The 22,209-nt window shown below is 38.8% G+C and overlaps 1 protein-coding gene across 2 annotated transcripts in view; it reads right to left on the minus strand.

Annotated features, from left to right (window-relative positions):
• NAT16 (N-acetyltransferase 16 (putative)) overlaps positions 1–21,161 on the minus strand; it is a 340,611-nt gene extending 319,450 nt beyond the window's left edge. The window contains exon 1 of one of the 2 annotated variants that reach the window (XM_044077167.1): positions 20,930–21,161. In XM_044077167.1, coding sequence (XP_043933102.1) covers positions 20,930–21,101 — 172 coding nt within the window. In that variant the 5' untranslated portion in view covers positions 21,102–21,161. The remainder of the gene's footprint in view (positions 1–20,929) is intronic. The other variant, XM_044077168.1, reaches the window with a different exon arrangement.
• Positions 21,162–22,209: the final 1,048 nt, after the last annotated feature.

A 22,209-nucleotide genomic window follows, 5' to 3' on the forward strand; every position in this document is an offset into this window, starting at 1 on the left:
CTTTATTCGTGTTTGTATGTTATCTGTAGCAGTTCTTTATTCATGTCTGTATGTCATCTGTAGCAGTTCTTTAGTCATGTTTGTATGTTATCTGTGGCTGTCCTTTATTCATATTTGTATGTTATCTGTAGCAGTCCTTTATTTATGTTTGTCAGTATGTTACCTGTAAAGTGCTGTTCTAGTGCTTCTGTCTGACCAGATTCCTTGTTGTAGAAGACAGACAATTCTGAGGGTCTGTAGGTAATCTGTGAGTTGGATGCATACACGTTTGTAAAATACTTCCCCCATATGGAAAGAGTGGAGAGTGGGTGGAAATCCTTAGCTGTGGATGCTTTGGAGCTTTTTAGAAATTGGTTTGACTATGCATTTTTCCACTAGAATAGGGTGAAAATTGTATAAGTAAGTAAGGGGAAGGATTAAAAATTATTGACAAAGAGTAAGAGACAGAGAGATGAACCATGGATGGTGTTTTACTTGCAGGATCAGTTGGTATTTTACTGAGCTGGATGGCTACCTCTTTTGAAGTAAAGGCATGTGAGTGGGTCTGGGTGGGGAATATGTAGACTGGCCTGGGGATTGTGGTGGTGGGAGTGGGAACTGAGGAGAATTATAGAAAGTGTTAGGGTGAAAGTGCTCTTGGGGCCATGGAGATGATTCTGTTTATGTAGTGAGTTGTTAAGTGATCTTCATCCTGTTATTTTGCTTACTAAAAGCCAGAGAATTCTATATGGTTAAGTTGGAATATAGCCTGAGCCTGTCTGAGGGAGGTGACCTTACGTGACCTGGTGGCTTTATGGGAAAGTCTGTTCAATGGGTTTACTTAAATTTGTGGCTGGGGAGAAGGACTCTTTCTAATATGTTCAGACCTCATTTCTTAGTTTATACAGGATTTTTAGTTCTTTGGTACGCCATCATTTTAGATAGGATTGAGGTAGCATAGTTTGGGACTTTTGTTCCTATCAGGATTGTAACACTTCAATATTTGAAGGTGCACGTAGTTCTGTGTGTAAGTATTACGTTAATATGTTTCAGGGATATTGAGGGTGTGTCTGTTTTTTTTTTTATTGTTTTGTTTGAGGGTTTTCAATAAACCAAAAAGTTTTATAAGATGTGGCACAAGCTCAAATGGATATGACAAGAAACAACTGTATAAAAGTTCAACCTGCCAAACAATCTTTGCATGTAACACAAAAGCCGGAACTAGATATTTAACAAAAAGTGTTATATATAAAAGGTGTGAATAATAACTTTTTAATACAATCATGTTTTCTGTGATGTCTTTAAATGTAAATGGTCTCACTGATAAATACAAAAAAGAAAGAGTAGTGAATTATATTAAAATGTAGAGTGCAAATAGATATGTTACAGGAAACACACTTAAAAAGAAATGAACATGTGAATTTGATAAAGAAATGTTTTCAGGGTGGTTATTCAGCGGAATACCTGGGACAAAGGAAAAGCAGAGTACTTATATTAATTGCAAGAGGAGCTCCAATAATGATAGAAAAAGATAAAAAAGATAAAAATGGCAGATTTGTAGTACTAAGGAGTAACTGTCAAGGGAGGAGGATTACACTGGCATGTATTTATATTCCACCTACAACTGTTATTATGGAGCTTAAAATCCTGGGAGAAATAATCAATTTTCAGCAAGGAATATTACTTATAGGTGGGGACTGGAATTTGATTTGCAGCAGTGAAGATGTGTTGGGGGGCCCAGAAGGGAAAATATAATAAAGAAGGGTAGAGTTTTGAAGAAATTTATGCAAATATTTGGCATAGAAGATGTAAATTCAGTAATAGGAGTTCGGAGTGAATTTACATATTATTCCCCAAGTTATAAAAACTGGGCTAGGCTAGACAGAATTTATATTTCACAGGAACATGTGCATTTAATAGAAGGTCTTGATACCCACCAAACAGCTATTTCATACCATGCGCCAATAATAGCTAAAATAAAAGCATAAGGTAATGAAATAAAAATGAGACATTGGCGCTTTCCCACCTATCTGTTGAAAAGAGAGGAATTTAAGGACTGGGTAGTACAGATTATTCAGGAGCTGTTAGAGAGGATATAAATTCTTCTGAAAATATAGCTAAGAAGTGGGATAAAATTAAGGTGGAGTTTAAAAATAAGGTGTTAGTAAAAGAAAGGGAGCCATGGTTAAGAATTAACAAGAATTATTTAGAGGGACTGACAAATGTTTAAGTATTGCAGAATAGGGAGAATCTCACAGAACGAGAAGAGGATCAACTGCAGAATGCTAAACAGAAAATAACAGATTATCTCAATAATATGCATGAGTTTAAAAACACTGCTGTTGAGCAACTGTTTTTTGATAATAACACTAGAGCATAAAAACTTTTATCACAACAACTCAGGCAATAGAAAGTAGAAAGGGCTATCGCCAAACTTAGAGAGCCTAAATCTAGGAAGGTAACGAGATCCTGTAGAGGTATTAGAAATATTTCAGAAATTCCGTGAGAGTCTCTATAAACCAGAGAAATATGAAAATCAAGAAAAGATACAAATGGAAATGTTCATGGAAGAATTAAATACGCCAAGATTAGAGGTAAATGAGGCTCAATTACTAACAGTTAAGCATGGGTGCCGGAACCATAGAGCGCGGGGGGAGGGGAGCCCCCCCCACTTTTACAGATCATCCATACCTCCCAACTGTCCTGAATTACTTCGCTTTAGCTGACATCATCACATGCATGATGACATCAGCTCATCCAGCCTGTCGGAGTTGAGCAAGTCTTTCCCGCAGCCTATTGGATTTGAGCTCATATTTGCCAGGTTAAATGCTTTTGCGAGCGGGAACGGGTGGCAGAATCAGAAGCTGCGGAGGATGTATTTCCTGGGTAAAATGCTTTTGCAAGTGGGAACGGGTGGCAGAATCAGAAGCTGCAAGGGATGGAGTCCCAGAAGCTGCCTGGTTTCAAAGTGAGTAAGCTGGTGTGTGTGTGTGTGTGTGTGTGTGTGTGTGTGTGTGTGTGTGTGTGTGTGTCTGTATCTTCTGCATAATTGTGCCATCTGCTCCAAATGGTGTGTTAATTCCAGTGATCTGTGTTTTGCATTACTGGGCTATGAGGAAATAATTAATTCAAATGACATGATAGTTTCTTCCTTGTATCAGATGATGGACTTTCATTTATTAAATTATCTCTTCACTAACGATTATTAGATACAGGATACATCCCTCAGTCGTGGCTTGCGATATTAATTGCCTTAGACTACATTGGACATGTCACCAAGAATCACTATACTAATGGAAATAGGGTGTTTAATTCTGACATAGTCAGGTCAGCAAGTTAAGCTATATATTCCTGTCCAGCCAATATAATGATTTATTCTGTCATTATCCTGTTTATTTTTCCTATTTGACAAGTGAGGCATGCATGCAAACTCTCTATAACATGTCTTCCATCTCCATTTGTTATCAATAACGTATGTTCTTTCCTCAGATGTTCATCATCTTTTGACTTCATTACAACGTTTGCACTCCACCTATAATTATTTTCTGGTTTCTTACTTTATTTTGTGTATCCCACTATTACAATATCATATTCAGATTTCCTTTCTCTGACAGTGCAACTAGATTAAAGATTCTTCACTCATATTGTGGGAATTTGTGAACATTCTCTTCATTTAGTGATGCAAATCTACCTTTTAAGTCTACATGCTGTTCTTCAACTCCTGTACTTTAAAGATTTCTCCGTCGACCCTCATCCTTTAAAGGATTCTCCACAGCCTTGGTGACTCTTGAAGAATACACCCTAAGATTTTCTGTAACATTTTCCATCTTATCACGTGAAATTGACGGTCTGTTTTTTTGCTCTAGCAGAGGAAAACAGAGCTTTTCCTATGTTATTTTACAATCTCTCATCTTGACCCTGCTTTTAGGTTTGTTGATGTGCTTTGATTTGTATAACACTATTTTTGGAAGTTTACATAATGGAGTATTATCTCCATTGGAAACAGAAGGCTACACTTTGAGTGAACTGCAGGAGGTAATGTTGAGAAAAGATGGGGGTAAAGACAATACTTTTATTTCCCATTAAAATGTTTCACATGATAAATAACAATAAACATCAATGAGAAACACAGACATAAAATGGGGCATGTATAAGTTTACACACTGGAGAATAAAGAATGAAACACTGAATTTCTGGAAAGGCTAACCAGAAATACTACAAAGACAGAAGCAGAGGGAATAGGGATATACACATTGTAATTTAATTAGCAAAATTCAGAATATAGTAGCTTTTCTGATTTTGAACTGGTAGCATTAAAATAAAAATATTTTGAAGTTGGTCCGAAAGATACCAGGTTGTTTGTAATACAGCTAATATAAAGATCTACCTGCACTGTAGTGACAGCTGCAAATCACCCACATCAAAGCAATTTAGCTATTTCTCCAAAAAGAAATCTTAGCTTATTTTCAAAGTGTTACTGTTATCTGTATTCGTCACTTAAAATGATTACTGTGATTGGTTCCATTCGAGCAATATTATATTTGCATTATAAATGTGTCTGCTCATTCTGTAATTAGACTACTTTAGATGATGGATAAAGCAGCACCCAGCATACTAAAATTCTCCTGAGGTTTTCCAGTCAATAGGCAGAGTGTCTGAATGCTTGAAATTTGTGGAGAGGCTATTCCTAAAACAGATATGTCAGACAATGGCAAAGACTTTCAGCTACACACGTAGTTGCATGGAAAACACTTTATATAACTTGCCCTCCTTGCCTTGACTACACTGAGGATTATTGACTTAAACACATAATTTATTAAGTGAAATATGATTGGTGTTGGTGGTTGTATCATCCTATATGGTGGCCACAAAGACTGGGCAATCTTCTCAACAGTAAGTGCTGGGGACTTCAATTTTAATGCTGTGGGCAGGATACTTTACAGAAACGCAATCATATTATTGTCCTCCAGTGCCCTGTAATTAATAAATAAATACCAGTTAAACAGGCATTTGTGAAGATCTGCATTTTCTAAAGTTCATCTATTGTTTAGTGATGGTGAGCTGTTGATCTCATAATGCAGACGTTCCCTCCTGCACTTCAGATGTTTTCTGTGTGGAGTCTGTATGTCCTCCCTGTATTTGGGTGGGTTCCCTCTGGGTATTCTGGTTTCCTCCCATATTACAAAGATATGCATCTGGAGCATTGATCCCTGGGCCTCTGTCCTCTACTGAAAATTGGCTTTCTTCCAAGTCTGACTTTCCTGGTAAAAAAATGTTAAATAAATAAAAATTGTTACAAGGAGCTGAGAGCTTCAGGGGAAGAGAAGTTTAGTGCTGCATATTCCAAGACCGTTTGCATTGTTAGCACAACAGTTAGTAGCTTACTTTTGATGCAAAAGGCTGTGGGTTCTACTCTCACAGTATGCAGATCGCTGATACTGTACGATGTTGCATTTTAAAGGGAGTGGATGCTACATTCTTGTGAATGTCATCCTTTGGAGGAGTTACCTAGTAACTATGAACCTGTTATCAGTTTGGCATCCATTCCCTGTTGCAATATTATTAGCTTATAATTTTTTAATATAACATAGGCAATTTAGTCTTCAAGGGCAACAGACAATTTATTTTTAGATGAAACAATGAAATCCAGAGTTGTTTCCTAGCAGCAACCTCTTCATTAGTTAGAGATCCCTTAAATGTGGAATTATTTAGATGACTTACTTCTGCAGACATTTTGCATATTTACTGATATTAATGGATTATGAGAAGTTTGAGTGGCCTTTTATGGTTGAAATTTTCTAAAATGGGTAGTTTTGTTTTGTCATTATTGGTTCATACATTTTGTTTCATTGCTTACTAGAAGACTGTTCAAAACTTCAGATTTAAAACACATGCTAACAAGGAATATAATTTAATACAATCAGGAAGGTGAATCAAGGAATGCATACATGTATGCATGGCCCTAAAAATGTGTCTGAAAACAGCCCAGAGGAAAGTGTGAAAGGCTCAAAATCATGGGCAAATTTTAAACTTTACTCTTGTTACCAAAGCAATGGAAGAAGGTAAAACAGTTCACACCACATTACCTTGACCTGGCCAAGCCTTTTGACACAATCCCCTACTCAGGTGTAGTACAAAAGATGAATAATGTAGGAGCAAACACTTGCATCACCAGCTGCATTGCCAACTTGGCTGAAAGGATGCAGAAGATCAAAATAGGGGAATAGACCAGTCACCAATGGAGTCCCCCAGGGTTCGGTGCTGAGACTTTTTCTGTTTGGCATATACATCTCAGGAAGTAAAAGGAAATACCAAAGAGCTTTGGCCAGCTAAGTTTGAGATAACTGCAAGCTAGAAGTTATTGAATCCCCAAATGACTTAACCATCATGCAGGAAGGTTTGTCCCAAATAATAACTGGTGTGAAAATCATGACAATGCCCTCTGAGAACTGATCCAATTGTTTGGCATTTGGGAACTTGTGTGTAAAGTGATCTAACTTTTGACCAACATGTGCCCTAAGTCATAAGAAAGCCTTTCTATATTGCACAGCTTATAAACAAATTGATTGTGACTATATCTAGAGATGTTGTTGTCCCCCTTTACAAAGCTCTCATTATGTCAATCATTTTGTATAATGCCCACTTTGGCATGTATCTGTCCAGCCCAATGCAACAATTGGAATACCTTCAGAGATACCTTACTAAAAGGATACAAACCCTAAACAATAGGTCTTGCATGGACCGCCTTAAAGATTTATTACTATACTCAATATCCTACAGAGTGCTTAGAGGTGACATGTCTGGCATACAAAGCATCCTCCAACATAATACAGATGGACCTACTGATCATCAGCAAGTCAAATGGCATCAGAAATACTCAGTCCAGGTATCTAAACTGGGGGTCCTAAACAAAAGACTAGCACTGGTACATGTTTTTAGTAGAATCTAGAACAGAAGCTGCCATTAAAAAAGGAATAATTAGTACACCATATAAAATATTGCATGATAAATATAAGAATCAATTGGAGGAGGTTATAAAGGATTGGGAATAGAGACTGGATAAGCAAGTCACAAAGAAACAACGGGAGGGTATATGTATGTCTCCAAAATATGCAACAAAATGTAGAAGATTTAGCACTTTTGCCTGAAAATGTTTGCCTAGATATTTCTATATCCCAAGCAGACTCCAGAAATTTTTCCCCAGGCAGACAGCAAATGTTGGAGGTGTGATGTGCAAGAAAGCGGTAACTGGGAACATATTTTCTGGGAGTGCAGTGAATTGGTGGACATTAAGGATTCCCTGCATGATGCACTGTCGAAGATGCTAGGTGGACAGATTGGTCTGACGAGGGAGGTGATTTTTGTGAGCTATGATACAGAATCAGAATTGCCTAGACCTGTTGAGTCCTTGTTGTGTCTAATATTGGTAGCGACAAAAAAGAAATTATTAGAAAATGGAAATCAAAATCTAAACCAACTATACTAGAAGTAGTGAATATAACAACAGAGATAAAACAACTGAAATTGAGATTTTAGAAAAGGGAAGAAGCAAACTACATAGGAAAAATGGGAATTGTGGGAATAATACATACAGGGGAGGAATGAGATTTAAAAGAAGGCAGGACCTAAATAAGCTATCTAATGTTTGACTGAAAAAGATTGGGTAGATTATAAGTGATGTATAATGTTTGCAACTGGGAGTGTGTCAGTATGGTTTGTGATATAAAATGCTTGCAACTAGGATTGTGCTGTGTGGTTTGGTTTCATTTATATAAATGTATGATTGCCTTTGTAGTAAGTTATTGTTTAATAAAGATGTTTCTTGTTTAAAAAAAGGCAGGAATTGAATCATTTATGAAATGTTGCTTAAGTTATATGATATATAGCAATATATGTGAAGTATAATGTTTGTTATGTTAATTATAGTTTGATTACTTTTATATGAATGTAAATTTGCCTATGTCACAAGTGAAAATTCAATAAAGGTGTTTAAAAAGGATTTAGGTAGCATAGTTGTTTTTGGAAAGTGCTCATTTTGGAAATGGAATAGACGGTTGGTGAGTAGGTCTGCAATGGCACTGGAGTCCTATTCAATAAGGTATGGTGCCCAGTTTGTTTGTGAAAGTTCACAACTGAGGTTGGAAGTGTTCTTTTGGTACTTTGGATGGATGGTGGTTAGGGACAGTGAGGGTTTGTACATTGTAGTGGCAGTAAGTGTAAAGGGTGAAAGGGCAGTAATCACTGACACTGGAGTAGAAGGTCTGAGCAGGGTTTGCCTTAGTTGAAACAGCACCTAGATGAAGGGCTCCAATGTTCCTTCCCTGCTACCTATTGCTCTGCACTGGGCATATTCTCTAGTGCCCAGCAATTATCACTCAGTCCTGGCCTCCCCAAACTTTCCACATTATTTTTTTTCTACCATTTCTCACATTTTTTTCTTGCTCTTCAGTTTTTTTCTATATTCTTTCAACACATCCTAAATGAGGAAATAACTGGATTAAGGTGGGATCATGGCCACAGAAGCAACAGGGTACTAGATTCTGTGAGGTACATTTTAACATTTTTGTAAACAACCTTTTCATCCACAGATGGCTTGAGAAAAATCAAAAGAAATACAGACTGACTCTTCAAATTTGCTTTTTCCTGTATCCTTACAGCACACGCTAAATGGCCAGAAGTGCACTGTAATAAATGTGGAATAAATAACTAATTTAAGCCAGTGGTCTGGCTGTTGTCCTACAAGCCATGTAATTATAGGTACTCTGAGGTCTGTTTTATAGCTATTTTGCATCCTTTTGATCCAATGATTACCTGAATGAAAAACATTAAAGAAATTCAGTCTTATTTTTTTTCTATCAAGGATGAAATAAGCTATGTCTGACAACACAGCAATAAATGCTTGTGAGGATGCATAAATCACATCTGAGAATAGTCTGCCACCCTACACCCCCCCAAAAAAAACAACACAGTCACATTCTGTGTGTCCTTCTGCTGTTAAATTGGAATGAAGACACAAATGACAGCAGTCATATATTTCAAGTGGATGCTGTCAAACATATACACAGCATGTCTTCTTATCTCTACCCCCAAAAGATAGCTACTTTTTACATACCACTCTGATGTCAGACTGGGGTGAAACTTATTTTCACACATAAAAATACATACTGACATTGCCCCTGATGAGCCAAGTTTAGGAAAAGTTGCAAAAGCACACACACTGCACACTTACTTACAGGTAAAATGGAGGAATGCTATAAATGCTGTTTTGGATGTCACCTATGTCATATCATTGAGTGCTGGAAAAGACCATAGCACATGGATAAAGCCACAAAAATTCAAGGAGGGCAAACAGAATCCACACCATAGAAGCCATAGCCTAGAACTCAACCAGAGCTATGCACTGTAAGATAGCAGTTTTACTCACTGCACCACTGCCAATGATCAGTTGCTTTCACTAACATACTGCTCTTCACAGACCACTAAAAAAGTTAGCCACTTTTCATGTGCAATGCTGATGTTTGTGATGAAAAGTGAAAGAAAATATGGTGAACTTGTTACTGTTAAATACACTGCAACCCACCCCACCCCCATGGCTACATTAGTTTTACACTGATTTTGGCAAATTTAACACATTTTGTGACAACTCCTGTCATGCCAGATCAATAACTTCTGTTTAACAATAAAACAACAGCAGGGACAAGTGATTTGTATCCACAGATGGTTTCTGTTCCCATCAGTTGCAGCCACATTATGGTGTAGACCTCAGACATCTGATTGAAGTAAAATATAAATGAAAATGGTCAAATAATAAAGCAATTCATTTTACTTCACATAAATGCATACTGGTTTTGTAAAGCCAAATTAGTGACTTTTTAAAATGAGCAAACAACAAGTGGGTCAACTACTTTCTTTCACAGACAGCTCCCATCCCCACCAGTCATTATAGCCACAACATGTGCTTTTCAGCTGTCTGATTGCGATAAAGCATGGCAGCCATGAAAAGAATTTCAGCTGCGGTGGTGCAGCAGTTAGCATTGTTGCCTCACAGCATGAGGTTCTCCAGTTTGATTCTCGGCTTGACTGCCTTCTGAGCAGAGTCTGCATATCCTCCCTGCAGTTGTGTGAGTTTTAAAGACATACAGGTAGGTGTGTGTGTGTGTGTGTGTGTGTGTGTGTGTGTGTGTGTGTGTGTGTGTGTGTGTGTGTGTGTGTGTGTGTGTGTGTGTGTGTGTGTGTGCATGTGTACGTGTGTGTGTGGGCAGCGGGATGGCAACTCGACACCATAAAAACTCCATTGCCAATCAATCTGCAGACTGGTGATCCACAGTGACTACCCCTAATGGGAGAAGCAAAAGACATTGCTTTTTCCCAACAAACAGTAGCAGTACCTTAAAATATTCAAAGTTATTTCATACAAGTTGCATTAATCTTGCAAAGCCAGAATAATAAGTAAACAACAGGAGTTATTCATTTTCTTTCACAGACAGTCCCATCAATTATAATTAATTTGTCTCTGTACATCTGAGATATTTAACTCATAAAAAATAAATAAATAAATCATTCTTTCTACTCTAAATCACAAGAATCAGAAACAAAGCTAGCATTTTAGGGAAACAAATGCCCAAACTCAGGGTCAAATTTTAAATATTGGTTTTAATACTTAAAAAGTTGATAAAATAAAAGTTTTGTTTAGCACTTTCCCTGAAGGATATGAAGTCTGAAACTCATGTCTGTCATTATTTAATAACTGCAACCCACTACAATGTATTAAAAAAACATAAACTTTATGATGAATAAACTAAATATATGAGACAAACTCTGGGGTATTCTGAGAAATTAGTGGCAGTTGGCAGGTATTCCAGTGCCCTGCAAATCCATCCATGGACCAATATCTGGTGGACTGTCATGACTAAAAAACAAAAGCTTGCCACTGCTCTCCTTTCTTGCTGCTTCCATCCTTAGCAACCACCCAGCTACCCACTTCTTTGCACACTATCCACTTGCTTTCTACTCTTTGTCAAGTAAAAAGTTCCACAAACTGACTGGCCATCTAAACAGCACCTCGCACATTAGGCATTATTCAGCTAGGGGTAGTTTCTGCCCTTTATAGGTTCATAGGTTCATACTAGGCTATCTGCCCTAGGGCATTTATAAGCCTAGTCAGAATGTGTTTGGCTTTCACCACCCATTTTAAATTTATTTTGCTATGCCCTTTTTCGAGGTTAGTAAACTGTGCCTCTGTCTAACAGTGACACAGAAGTGATACCCGGGGTAAACCTACGATCTCCCATCCACTCATCAAGATTCCTCTTGAAGAGAGTCAATGAGGGACTCTGCCTAACCTGGACTGGGATTTTATTCCAGAGTGAAGGGAGCCTCTGGGTTATGAATCTGTCCCTCCAGCATGTCCTATTTATTTCAGTGCTGAGGTTCAAGTCTCTCGAGCGCATAGCTCGATGGGATTTGGATTTTCTGAGGTGCAGCATGTCCATTAATTCCGGGTTGGACATGGCTTTATACGTCAGGCACAGATTGCCTCTGAACAGGCGGTATGCCACTGAGTAGAGCTGAAGTTCCTTTAACCGGGCAGCATATGGCATCTGTTTGAGCCCTTTGATCCTCTTGGTGAGGTACTTTTGGGGTCTTTCCAGTTGCTGCAGGTGTCTGGTAAGGTACATCCCAAAAGGGGCATTGTACTCAATTATGGGCCTGATGAGGGATGAGTAAAGAGGCACGATGACCTCCCCTGATCTAGATGTGAATCCCTTCATGATTAGGTGGGCTATATAAAATGTTTTTCTAACCACTTTGGCCACATGGTTGTCAAATGAGAGATTGCTATCAACTTGGGTCCCCAGGTCCCTAATTACTTCTTCTGTACTTAATGGATTACCACCTATGTGATAATTTGTGGGCACTTTGTTTTTGCCAAAGGGGATGACTGTACACTTTTTGGCATTTAGCTTGAGGCCATGGCTCTGGCACCAGTTGTCTGTTTCTATGAGGCCCTTTTGGAGGATGCTTGTGTAGGCTGGAGAGTCGATTATGGCGTCCAGTTTGCAGTCATCTGCGAACTTGGTCAGCCACAGTCCTTCCGTGTTGGCCTGTACCTCCGAGAAATATATACCAAACAAGAGAGGTCCCAGGACTGAGCCTTGTGGGACACCACTTGTAACTGGTTTGGAGTCTGACATGGCTCCAGCAATTCTAATCATGTGGGTTCTGTCCTTGAGCCAGTTTGCAATCCATCTAGTGACATAGGGGTTTATATTTAAGCTGGTGAACTTATCTATAATGCCCGAGTGGGGTATTGTATCGAAGGCTTTTTTGAGGTCCAGGTAAGCTGTGTGGACCACCTTCCCCTCGTCAATGGCCTTGGTGACTGTGTCAAAGAAATCAACCAGGTTTAAGAGGCAGGATCTGCCCTTAATAAAGCCAAACTGGGTAGGATCCAGTGTCTGTAGGTCCCCAATATCTTTATTTATGAGGTCCATGATGATCCTTTCCATAGCTTTGCAGACCAAGCTAGTCAGACTTATGGGGCGATAGTTTCCAGGATCCATTGAGGCACCACCTTTATGGAGAGGGACCACTGTTGCTGTACGCCACTCTTTGGGCACATATCCTGTAGTAAGGCTGAGATTGAACAGTAGTTTAATGTTTGGGATTAGCTCTTCTTGGAGTTCATGTAGGATGCAGCCCGGGACACCGTCTGGTCCCATTGATGCTGTGTTTTTTGCTTTGGAGAGGGTGTCTCTTACCTGAGCATCTGAGATGTCAGGGGGGCAGCACTCTGCTGGGATAGATATTTGCCCTTTTGGTGGGGAGGAGAAGTTTGTGCTGAACCTGTCAGCTAGGATGTTGGCAATGTCTGTGGGTTCAGTGTATTTTTTGTCATTTTGGACTAATTCTGAGCATATCTGGGAATTACCACCCAGGTTCCTAACATAACTAAAGAAAGCCTTGTGATTATCCTTAGTGTCCTGTGCAATTTTTCTCTCGAAGCTGGCCTTAGGCTATTTTATGAGTCCCCGCAGTTTTTTGCTAATGCTGATCAGTGATGCCTTCCCTTTTTGGGATTTTGCTCTATCATTTAGTAGCTTCCTCCTTCTATTATATAGTTTGTTTATGGCTGGGGTCCACCAGACAGGAAGTCTGCCTTTGGAGGATTGGGTCTTGGTTTTATTTGGGATCGCATGATCCATGCATTCCTGAAGATGTTCATAGAATGTGTTTATAAAGGATTCTGCGGTCTGGGCCGTATTTTCCACAGGCCCGGGGGCTTTGAAGGATTCCACCTTAGTTTTGAGGAGTGTGAAATTTGCTTTAGAGAAGTTTTTCACTGTGGTTTTCTGGGCAGGGGGTGGGGTCGGGATGTGAATATCCAGTGAGATTAGTTTATGGTCTGATCTTACCAGTGAGGGATACACTTCTGGTCTGGAGCATAGATTCCCCATGTTGGTGATGATCAGGTCCAGTATGTTTTCCTTCTTGTGGGAGTGGTAACAAGTTGTTCCATAGCATTTGAGTTTATAAATTCTAGGAACCTTTGGGCTAGGGTGTTGGAGCTAGAGTAATGCTCCCAGTCTATGTTTGGGTAGTTGAAGTCGCCCAATATAATGGTGTTTGGAGAGACCTTCATATTTTCCAGTGTTCTCAGGAAGGCCGAGTGGGGTTCCTGGGTTTGGGAGGGTGGTCTGTAGCAGGCTATAAACTGGAAGGCAGTTTTACCCACTGTTAGTTGCACATGGATAGTCTCTGATGCTTCATGCTTTGCCACCAACCTGGAGGTGTGGGTATCTTTGATGAATATCGATACTCCCTCCTTTTGTGGTTCGGTCCAAGTTTTGGGGCGAAAAGCATGGTATGAGGTATAACCTGGTAGTGCTAGGGTGCTCGGGAGCCCTGAACCAGGTTTCTGTTACTGCACAGATATCGATGTTCTCCATGCTAAGGAAAGTTTTGAGTGCGTGCATCTTGAGGTTTAGACTTCTGGCATTGAGTAGCATTACTCTTAGTTTCTTATCCCTTGTGATACCTATGGAGGTGGGTTTGTCTTTGAGCCTTGCCTAAAAAGGCACTATGGGGGTAGCAAGAGCCTTTGCCAATATCCGAAAGCCCAGGGGTGACAGGTGCAAGCCGTCCCTAGCGAAGCATCGTGGCTTGTCAAGCATATCATCCCAAGCTGACAGGCATTGGATCCCCTTTGAATGACACCAGTACTTAAGCCAATTGTTGGAATTGATCATCTTGTCTTCATATTGTGGCATCATTCTTGGTGAGGGTAAGATGCTACTCAAGGTCAGGGTCATACCGGCCTGGGCTACATGCTCAGAGAGCTCCTTTATGTCTCTTTTCATGTAGTCCAGGGAGGTACGTCTCAGGTCATTCACACCAGCATGGACAATGACTGAGTCATATTTGTACTTGCCTTGGAGTGACCTGAGTGCTTGTGTTATGTGGCGGATCCTAGCACCTGACAGGCTGCTCACCGTGACCCTCTCCTTGTTCAGCCTGGTGAGTGGGACGTCAGTGTGCCTGATGACAGAGTCACCTATTACAAGTGTATCAGGTGTGTTGTTTAGTCTTAAGGGCTGTGACTGTTCGGCACACTGGCTTTGTGAGATATGTGTTGCAAGTGTTTTGTTTTGGGGTAGCGGTTGCTTGGGTGTCTGCTTTGGAGGTCTCTGCTGCTTAGGCAGATCTTTATTTAGAGCCTCTGAGTATGTTTTTGTGTGATTATGTGTTTGGTTTGCTGTCGTGGTAGGTCTATGTGAGACTGGAATTGTAGTGAGTGTGGTTTCCTTCTCCTCCTGACTGGTTATGCCAGTACTGAGTTGAGAGAGCTTAGCCTCCAGTTTGGCTATATGGTTGCATCTCTCACTTGTGTTGGAATTTGTTGGGAGGAGGAGAGGGTTGTCTGTGTACATGAGGCAGTTGTAACATTGCCTCAAGATTCCCAGATTCACCAGCTGGACCGGAGAGTAGATTGACAACTGACCTTTGGACATGCTAGAATAATATTGGGAATTCCTTAATAATTGAAAACAAGGGCCAGTGGGGAGAGAGGGTGTAGTGCTTTTAATTTTTAGTGCTGACTTATATAATTGCTTTAGTGAGCAAGTGCCAGGTAACTTAAGTGCAATGTGTTACAGGTAACTTAAATGCAAAAATGACAAACAGTAACTTTCTTTCAAGTGAAACAAGGAAATAAGTACAGTAAGCAATGCAGATATCACTAGTGATCCACAGAAGCGCTGAGAAGCCGCGTATTAGGTGGAATTAATATATATATATATATATATATATATATATATATATATATATATATGTGGGATCGGTACTGATCCCCAAAGAAACTTTTCACCGAAGCAGAAATAGTCGGGCATACTTCCGCAAAAGTGCTTTTTACCGAAAAAGCAGTTTCACAGAAGTATGCCTGCAGCTAGAGTGAGTCATGGGGGAATGACTTTTGCAGAGATTGTACTACAGTGTGGATAAGGGAATATTCCCTTTTCCTCACTGTAGTGCGATCTCAGAGTGAGAATATTAAAGTAGGGGGTGTGGGGGCACAGCCCCCCACATGGGGGGTGCAGGGGGGCTTGCCCCCCCTGCATAAAAGTAGATTTATTGTTTTTTTTAACGCACTTTAATGAAAGCGCTTTTTCTGTGAAAGCACTTTCGTTAAAGTGTGTTCATTGATTGTGGATTCGGACTACTGAACTTTCGTTCAATAGTCCTAGATCCATATATCTATATATATATCTATATATATATATATATATATATATATATATATATATATATATATATATATAAAGTAAAGGAATAAATCCAGTTTATTTACTTAAAAACAAACAAATAAACAAAGGTCAGAAATTTGCACCTGGCTGAAAGGTGCCCTGGGCAGTCCCCTGGTTTGCCTATACTTAAACCGACTATGGATCAGACATAGAATTGGGATGGTTCTTTTTTTTAAACACTTTTATTGAGTTATCACTTGTGACATAGGCACAATTACATTTATATAAAAGTAATCAAACTGTATTAACAAGTTAAAATTAACTAACATCATGCTTTACATATATAGCTATATATAACCCAAGCAACATTACATAAATTATTAAATTCCTGCCCCTTTTTTAAACAAGAAACATCTTTATTAGCCCATCACTTATGACATACGTAATCATACATTTATATAAATGAAAACAAAGCACACCGACACAACCTAGTTGCAAGCATTTTACATCACAAACCATAATGACAAATTCCCAGTTGCAAACATTACACATCACTTAGAATCTACGCAATCATTTCCAGTCAAACATTACATGGCTCCTTTAAGTCCAGCCTTTTTTTAAACCTCATTCCTCCCTTGTATGTATTGTTCCCACAATTCCCATTTTTCCTATGTAGTTTGCTCCTTCCATTTTCTAGTAATTGCTTTTTTGGCAGCCACCATAATTAGAAACAACAAGGCCTTACCATGTCTAGGCAATTCCAATTCTGTATCATAGCTCAGAAAAAATCATCTCCCTCGTCGCACCAATCTGCCCAGCCAGCATCTCTAACAGTGCATCCCCCAGGGAATCCTTAAAGTCTGCCAACTCACTGCACTCCCAGAAAATATGTTTCCAGTTGAATCTGGATGGTTCTTAATACAAGATTAATAAGCAAGAGGGGTTACCAGTTTTGATATTTGAACTGGTGGGTTCCTTTGGGAGGGAACATAATTGGTCATGGTGTTCCATACATCTGTGTTTGAGTGTCTTAAGATGGTTGATACTGCAGTGCCTTAATAAGAGAAGATTAGACTTGAGAGTGATATGGTTTATTATCTCCTAAAGTAAGTTAGAGAATTTGTTAGAAGCAGAAGGGTGGATGCAGGCTGTGGCTATGCTTAAATAAAGGCATTTATGTGGTATGTTGATGGCCAGCCAAATTGAATCATGATCATCTTCTGATGTATTGGATTATATGAAAAGATGCTTAGATATTTCTTTGGTACTAGCAAGGTGTCCTTCCTGTCTTTGGTCTAGCACTGAAAAGATAAGTGTATCCTGTGAAGCAGGCTTTGAGCTTAGGGGTGTCCTGGTCATCCTACAATTCTGTGATAACTGGCATGTTGACATCCTGTGCTATAAAACTGAGAAGAAGCATGGTTAATAAAGGTTATACAGTTAATATAGCAATACTATCAGTAACAAAGCTGCAGTGATATGGCATGTCAGTCTCTCACATTACAGTGACAATGAAAGCTGTCAGAGGAATGTTCTGTCTGCAGACACTTTATTTGAAGGATAAAGCTTAGTGTTAAGACCTTCATATTTTACCAGTTCTCAAAAGTATTAGAATGTGAGCAACTACCTTTTTCACCTAGTCACTTACTACCTGGAGAAAAGCAGCTCCTCCTTCTGTGTTGTATTGTACCTCCTAGTCTTTCTTGTTTTATCATTTCTTACAGCACTTACATATATATCTGTAACACACACCTACACACACACGTGTGTGTATTATATATATATATATATATATATATATATATATATATATATATATATGTAGATACATACATACACACACACACACACACACACACACACACACACACACACACACACACACACACACACACACACACACACACACACACTCACACTCACACACACACACACACACACACACACACACACACACCTATATCAATATAGACGGACACACACACACACGCACACACGCACACATACACAGGTATGTCTCTATAGATGCACACTGGTACACACATGTATAAATGACATAACTGTTACGTGTTTTTCAACTTGGTAATACCTTCTCGGCACAAGTATCCATCTTCCAGGCGGACCCAGAAAATGGGACTGAAAAAATGATGTGTAAAGGAATAAATGGTACTTGCGTATTATCGCAACCAGATTTCCAGGCTGCCATAACTGATGTTAAATTAAAAAACAGACATTTGGTCTTGCCTTCTAAGGTCTGTCTAATCTGTTTCACCAAAGCGTTCAAACATTTTTAAGGTGCAATGTAAGGATGGATTGTAAACAGAGGGCTTACTCAAACTTTCCTTTACATTCAAGTCATTTAACACAAATTGTACGTTCATTTTTCTTGTATATAATTTTAAATCAAGAATGGTCTTAGTTAAATTGGCTGTATGACTTGGTATAAAGCCAAAACCAATATGCAAAACTCTGGAATGATGTTCATTTAATTAAAATTTGATAAATTGTATATTTTAAAGTCATTACAACTCACACTGTGGTAAAACAGTCACCATTTTATGACTGTGGTTCGAAAAATTCTTCATTTTCCTTGTTCGAGTTTTTGGATTACCCTCTCTGTTATAATTGATCTCCAAAGTGAGACTAGCATTGGGGGAATGAAAGGGAAGTTAGTGGATGCAAAAGATTTTCCAGTACTGGTATTTACTTTTTCTAGCTGAAAATCCCCTTGATTTTCTTCATTTGCTATCAGACGTTCTGATGACGTAAAGGAGCATAAACACTGGACCTAGTGTCTCCAGTCAAGCCATTGATGTTATTTTTGTGATGATAATATTTGCTGTTGTCAATACTAACCATCTTATTAAATTTGGGTCCTGTTCCTACTAAATAAGCTGTTTGAGTGTTACAAGCATTTAGGTCCTGCAAAACCTTCTTCTGCTTACGTTGTAATATGTTTTTTTTTTTTATAGCGATCAACTGCCAAAAAAATCTGTTCATTTACCTTTCAGATAGAAAATTACATCACAAAAGTATGCCACCCACAAATAAAAAAGGTAACCATTATCCCTCTTTCTGCCTGATACACAAAGTGACACACTACTAATTCATACTTCCCACAACCCCTTTCAAGGTTAACAGGAATGGTTTGGTAAAACAGAATGAATTGTCGCAGCTTGTAAATCTGGTTGCGATAATATGTAAGTACCAAATAAACTCATTAAGGATGTCAACTGATTTCCAGCCAAGAGACTTTTTGTACTGACCTGGCAAGGCCTTTGATAAAAACTGGTGATTATCTTTTTTATTCTTAATAGCATGTGTACAGCAAAAACAGGCGTTTATCATTTCTACCTTCCAAAAAATGATAACTGTGGAAATACCAACACATAGGGGTTTTTGCATCTACAGATGATAAACTGAGAATTCAAGACAAACAGAAAGGCAAGCACTACTTCAAGGATAACTCCATCCAAAAGTTAAGTTTTTATTTCCAAAAAGTGTTTCCTTCCCTGTAATCCAACACTAAACACTTTACATATGGAAAAACATCATGGTTGCCTTTTTTTCCTGCATTTGTTACATCACAACAGCTACTAAGAGTGGCACAGTACTTAGGTTACATCACTTATCCCAAGTACAGAGCCATTAATAAAACAATGCCTGTTAAACAATGATATTTATATGTCCCTTATCAGTTACAGATTGCCAGTACCACGCCTCAGATAAACAGTGTAAGCTGGAGTCTTAACAAAGGCAGGGCTTTCCAAGTTTAATTTTCAGATGAAAATGTTTTTCCCTTTAATAAAACTCAGTGCCACAAAGAAAGAAAGAAGGCAGATATGTTTATTTAACTCTACTTATTTTCTGTCGCTATTTTTTTGCATTTTTCCACACTATAATTTCTGTAAAAGTGCATGTCTTTTCTGGAGTTGGGGATAGAAAATTTACATCAAAGACTTTAATTCTAGTTATAATATTTAAAACTGTGAATGAAACACAAATCATCTCCCCAAGTAATACCTATAAATCACAAAGGTCAGATTTCTTACACTTGAACACAACTACAGTTGTTACTTTGAAAAGAACAATTAACCCATCTACATTTTCAAGCCTGTCATTCACACATTCCTTAAAATGCTGCAAAAGAAATGACCACTAATAAAAATCAAAGGAAGCCCAGTAATTAAACATATGGATTGATGCTGACAGTGAAAAGTAAGCAGTCATAGCAGTGTTGTAAACTGTTGAGAGAGAGAACTACAGTAAACGACCCCTTATAAGGATTTCTTTCTGTCCCTCTAACATGACATCAGGAAGGGGAAGGCATTGACTGTAAAACAAAATAATGCTAGCCATGGCAGCCTCCTTCACATCATTTTGGGGTATAACAATTTGGAAAATAATAGTAACCATCTACTCTGATGCAGAGATATTAGCAATGCAGAAAAGTTCAAGACTGACTGAAAAATATGTTTTTTTTTTTTCAGTTTTTGGGTGCAGTGCTCCTTTAAGAGAGAGACAAGCCGTGGGAGTCAGTACCTTGGACAGCTCTAATTATAGCAGTAAGTAATTTTAATGATATAAGTACAAATAAACTCCGTAAATCAACGGTCTTGCTGTCATTGAGTACGAAATACCACACACACACACACACACACACACACACACACACAAAGCGCCACATCCGCTGTGCCTTTAATGTAGAAACTGGGTCATTTTAGGGACGGTTGTCTCGCCTTCTAACAATAACCGGCAAAAAGCAAATCTGAGTCAGAAGAGTATTTAACTGACCTCTAAACTAAAAATAGCAACGCAAGACAAAAATCTATAAGGATCTTTGGGGAAAAGTACATTCTGTAGCTATTATTCACAATCATACACTGTAAAAATTATTTTGGATTATCAACCTTATTAAATTGCTGTCTCTGTTCCTCACATACTATGTGTGTGTGCGCGCGCGTGTATGGGAGTCTCACATTCACACACTCACATACACACACAAATTACACTGTAAAATTATTTTTGGATTAACCTTATTAACTATCTCTAGCCTGGAAATTAAAGTAAGCTGCCAGAAATGTATGGAGACGAACGATACGCTACGTAAAATCCTCCATTAAAGATAATGATAATATACGGTGGTGCACATAAATCCACATTTACAGAATCATTTGTCAGCAAATGAAAAATTCATTCACATCTACCTTTATTTTGTCGGAAACCTTGCAAAACGGAGCGCTGCTGCTTCTGCTCTTCTTCTGTCGGTTTAACCGTTGCTAACGATGAGTGCATTGATGAACCACATAAGGCGAGAGGGTGCGCATCTGAGACTCCGCCCACCCACGGGGGAGGGGGGTCTGTCAGACGACTTAACATCCATCCCGTACACCCCCTCCCCGTAGAATTGAGGACACGGGTTACCGTTCCTATCTTATTCTGGGTAATTTATCTCAAGGTGCTGTAAGGTGAAATGGCACTAGTGGGAGTAAGCTAGAGAGCCTGAATCTGCGTGTGTGTGTGTGTGTGTGTGTGTGTGTGTGTGTGTGTGTGTGTGTGTAACATTTAAATTTGAATCTGAGTTGGCAAAACACAGATGGATAAAGTTTGATAAAGTCTCTAACTTTTCTTCAGTAAAAATCATACCTCAAATATATATCTAATTTTCAGGGACATCCCTAACTTCTATTCAGAATTTTGCTCACTCCCTCCAAATCCCTCCTAAAATTGATGGTTTGGGGAGAATAGGTGCTGGATTGCACTTAATAAATAATGACAATTAGTGTTACAGACTTCTTTAACTTCACAAAATGCATGTTAATTCATATTCTCTTATTCTGTCAACTTTTCAAGATACATAGTGCTAATCTTTTAAAAAGTGTCCCTGGTTTTCCCTGATTATTTCTGGATTTGTCTCGATTTTGGAAATAAGAGGTTGAAAACAAGACAACAAATTCACAAATTATATTAATTTATGCTTAAACCTTAACTGAGCTGTGTGGAGTAAGTGCCATCTTATCTTTTGCTAGGCATAAATACCACACTCCCTAAACTTCTGCATAACTCAGTGCGTTAATATTAATACAGGTATAAGTATGACACACACACTGCTATAGCCTCAGCACAGAGTAACATTAAGCAAGAAAGTTGGGTTGAAAAAGGGTACACACAAAACACTTCTACTACTGAGTGCGTTGAAGATTGGAATCCCAGAACTGCATTTGCCAGGAAAAAAAAAAAAACGTTTTTTTTTTTTCAGGGGTGCAAGCTCCTCACACCTCATAAACGTATATATACTCCATGGTTACACAAGCTCAAAGATGGGGAAATTCCCCCAAAATGGCATCACCTCTGGCATTACTCACCAACAGGGATTTCCTGTGGAGGAGCTCTAATCATCAGCAGGTTAAACCTGGGGCAAATGAAGCTCAACAGTTCAAGCTTCATCCACCCATAGGTTTCCCCAAACTAAACATTTCTCATTTAC

The sequence above is a fragment of the Protopterus annectens genome, chromosome 7.part0 (assembly GCF_019279795.1).
Source record: "Protopterus annectens isolate FY-2018-M chromosome 7.part0, PAN1.0, whole genome shotgun sequence".
Classification (NCBI taxonomy): domain Eukaryota; kingdom Metazoa; phylum Chordata; order Ceratodontiformes; family Protopteridae; genus Protopterus; species Protopterus annectens.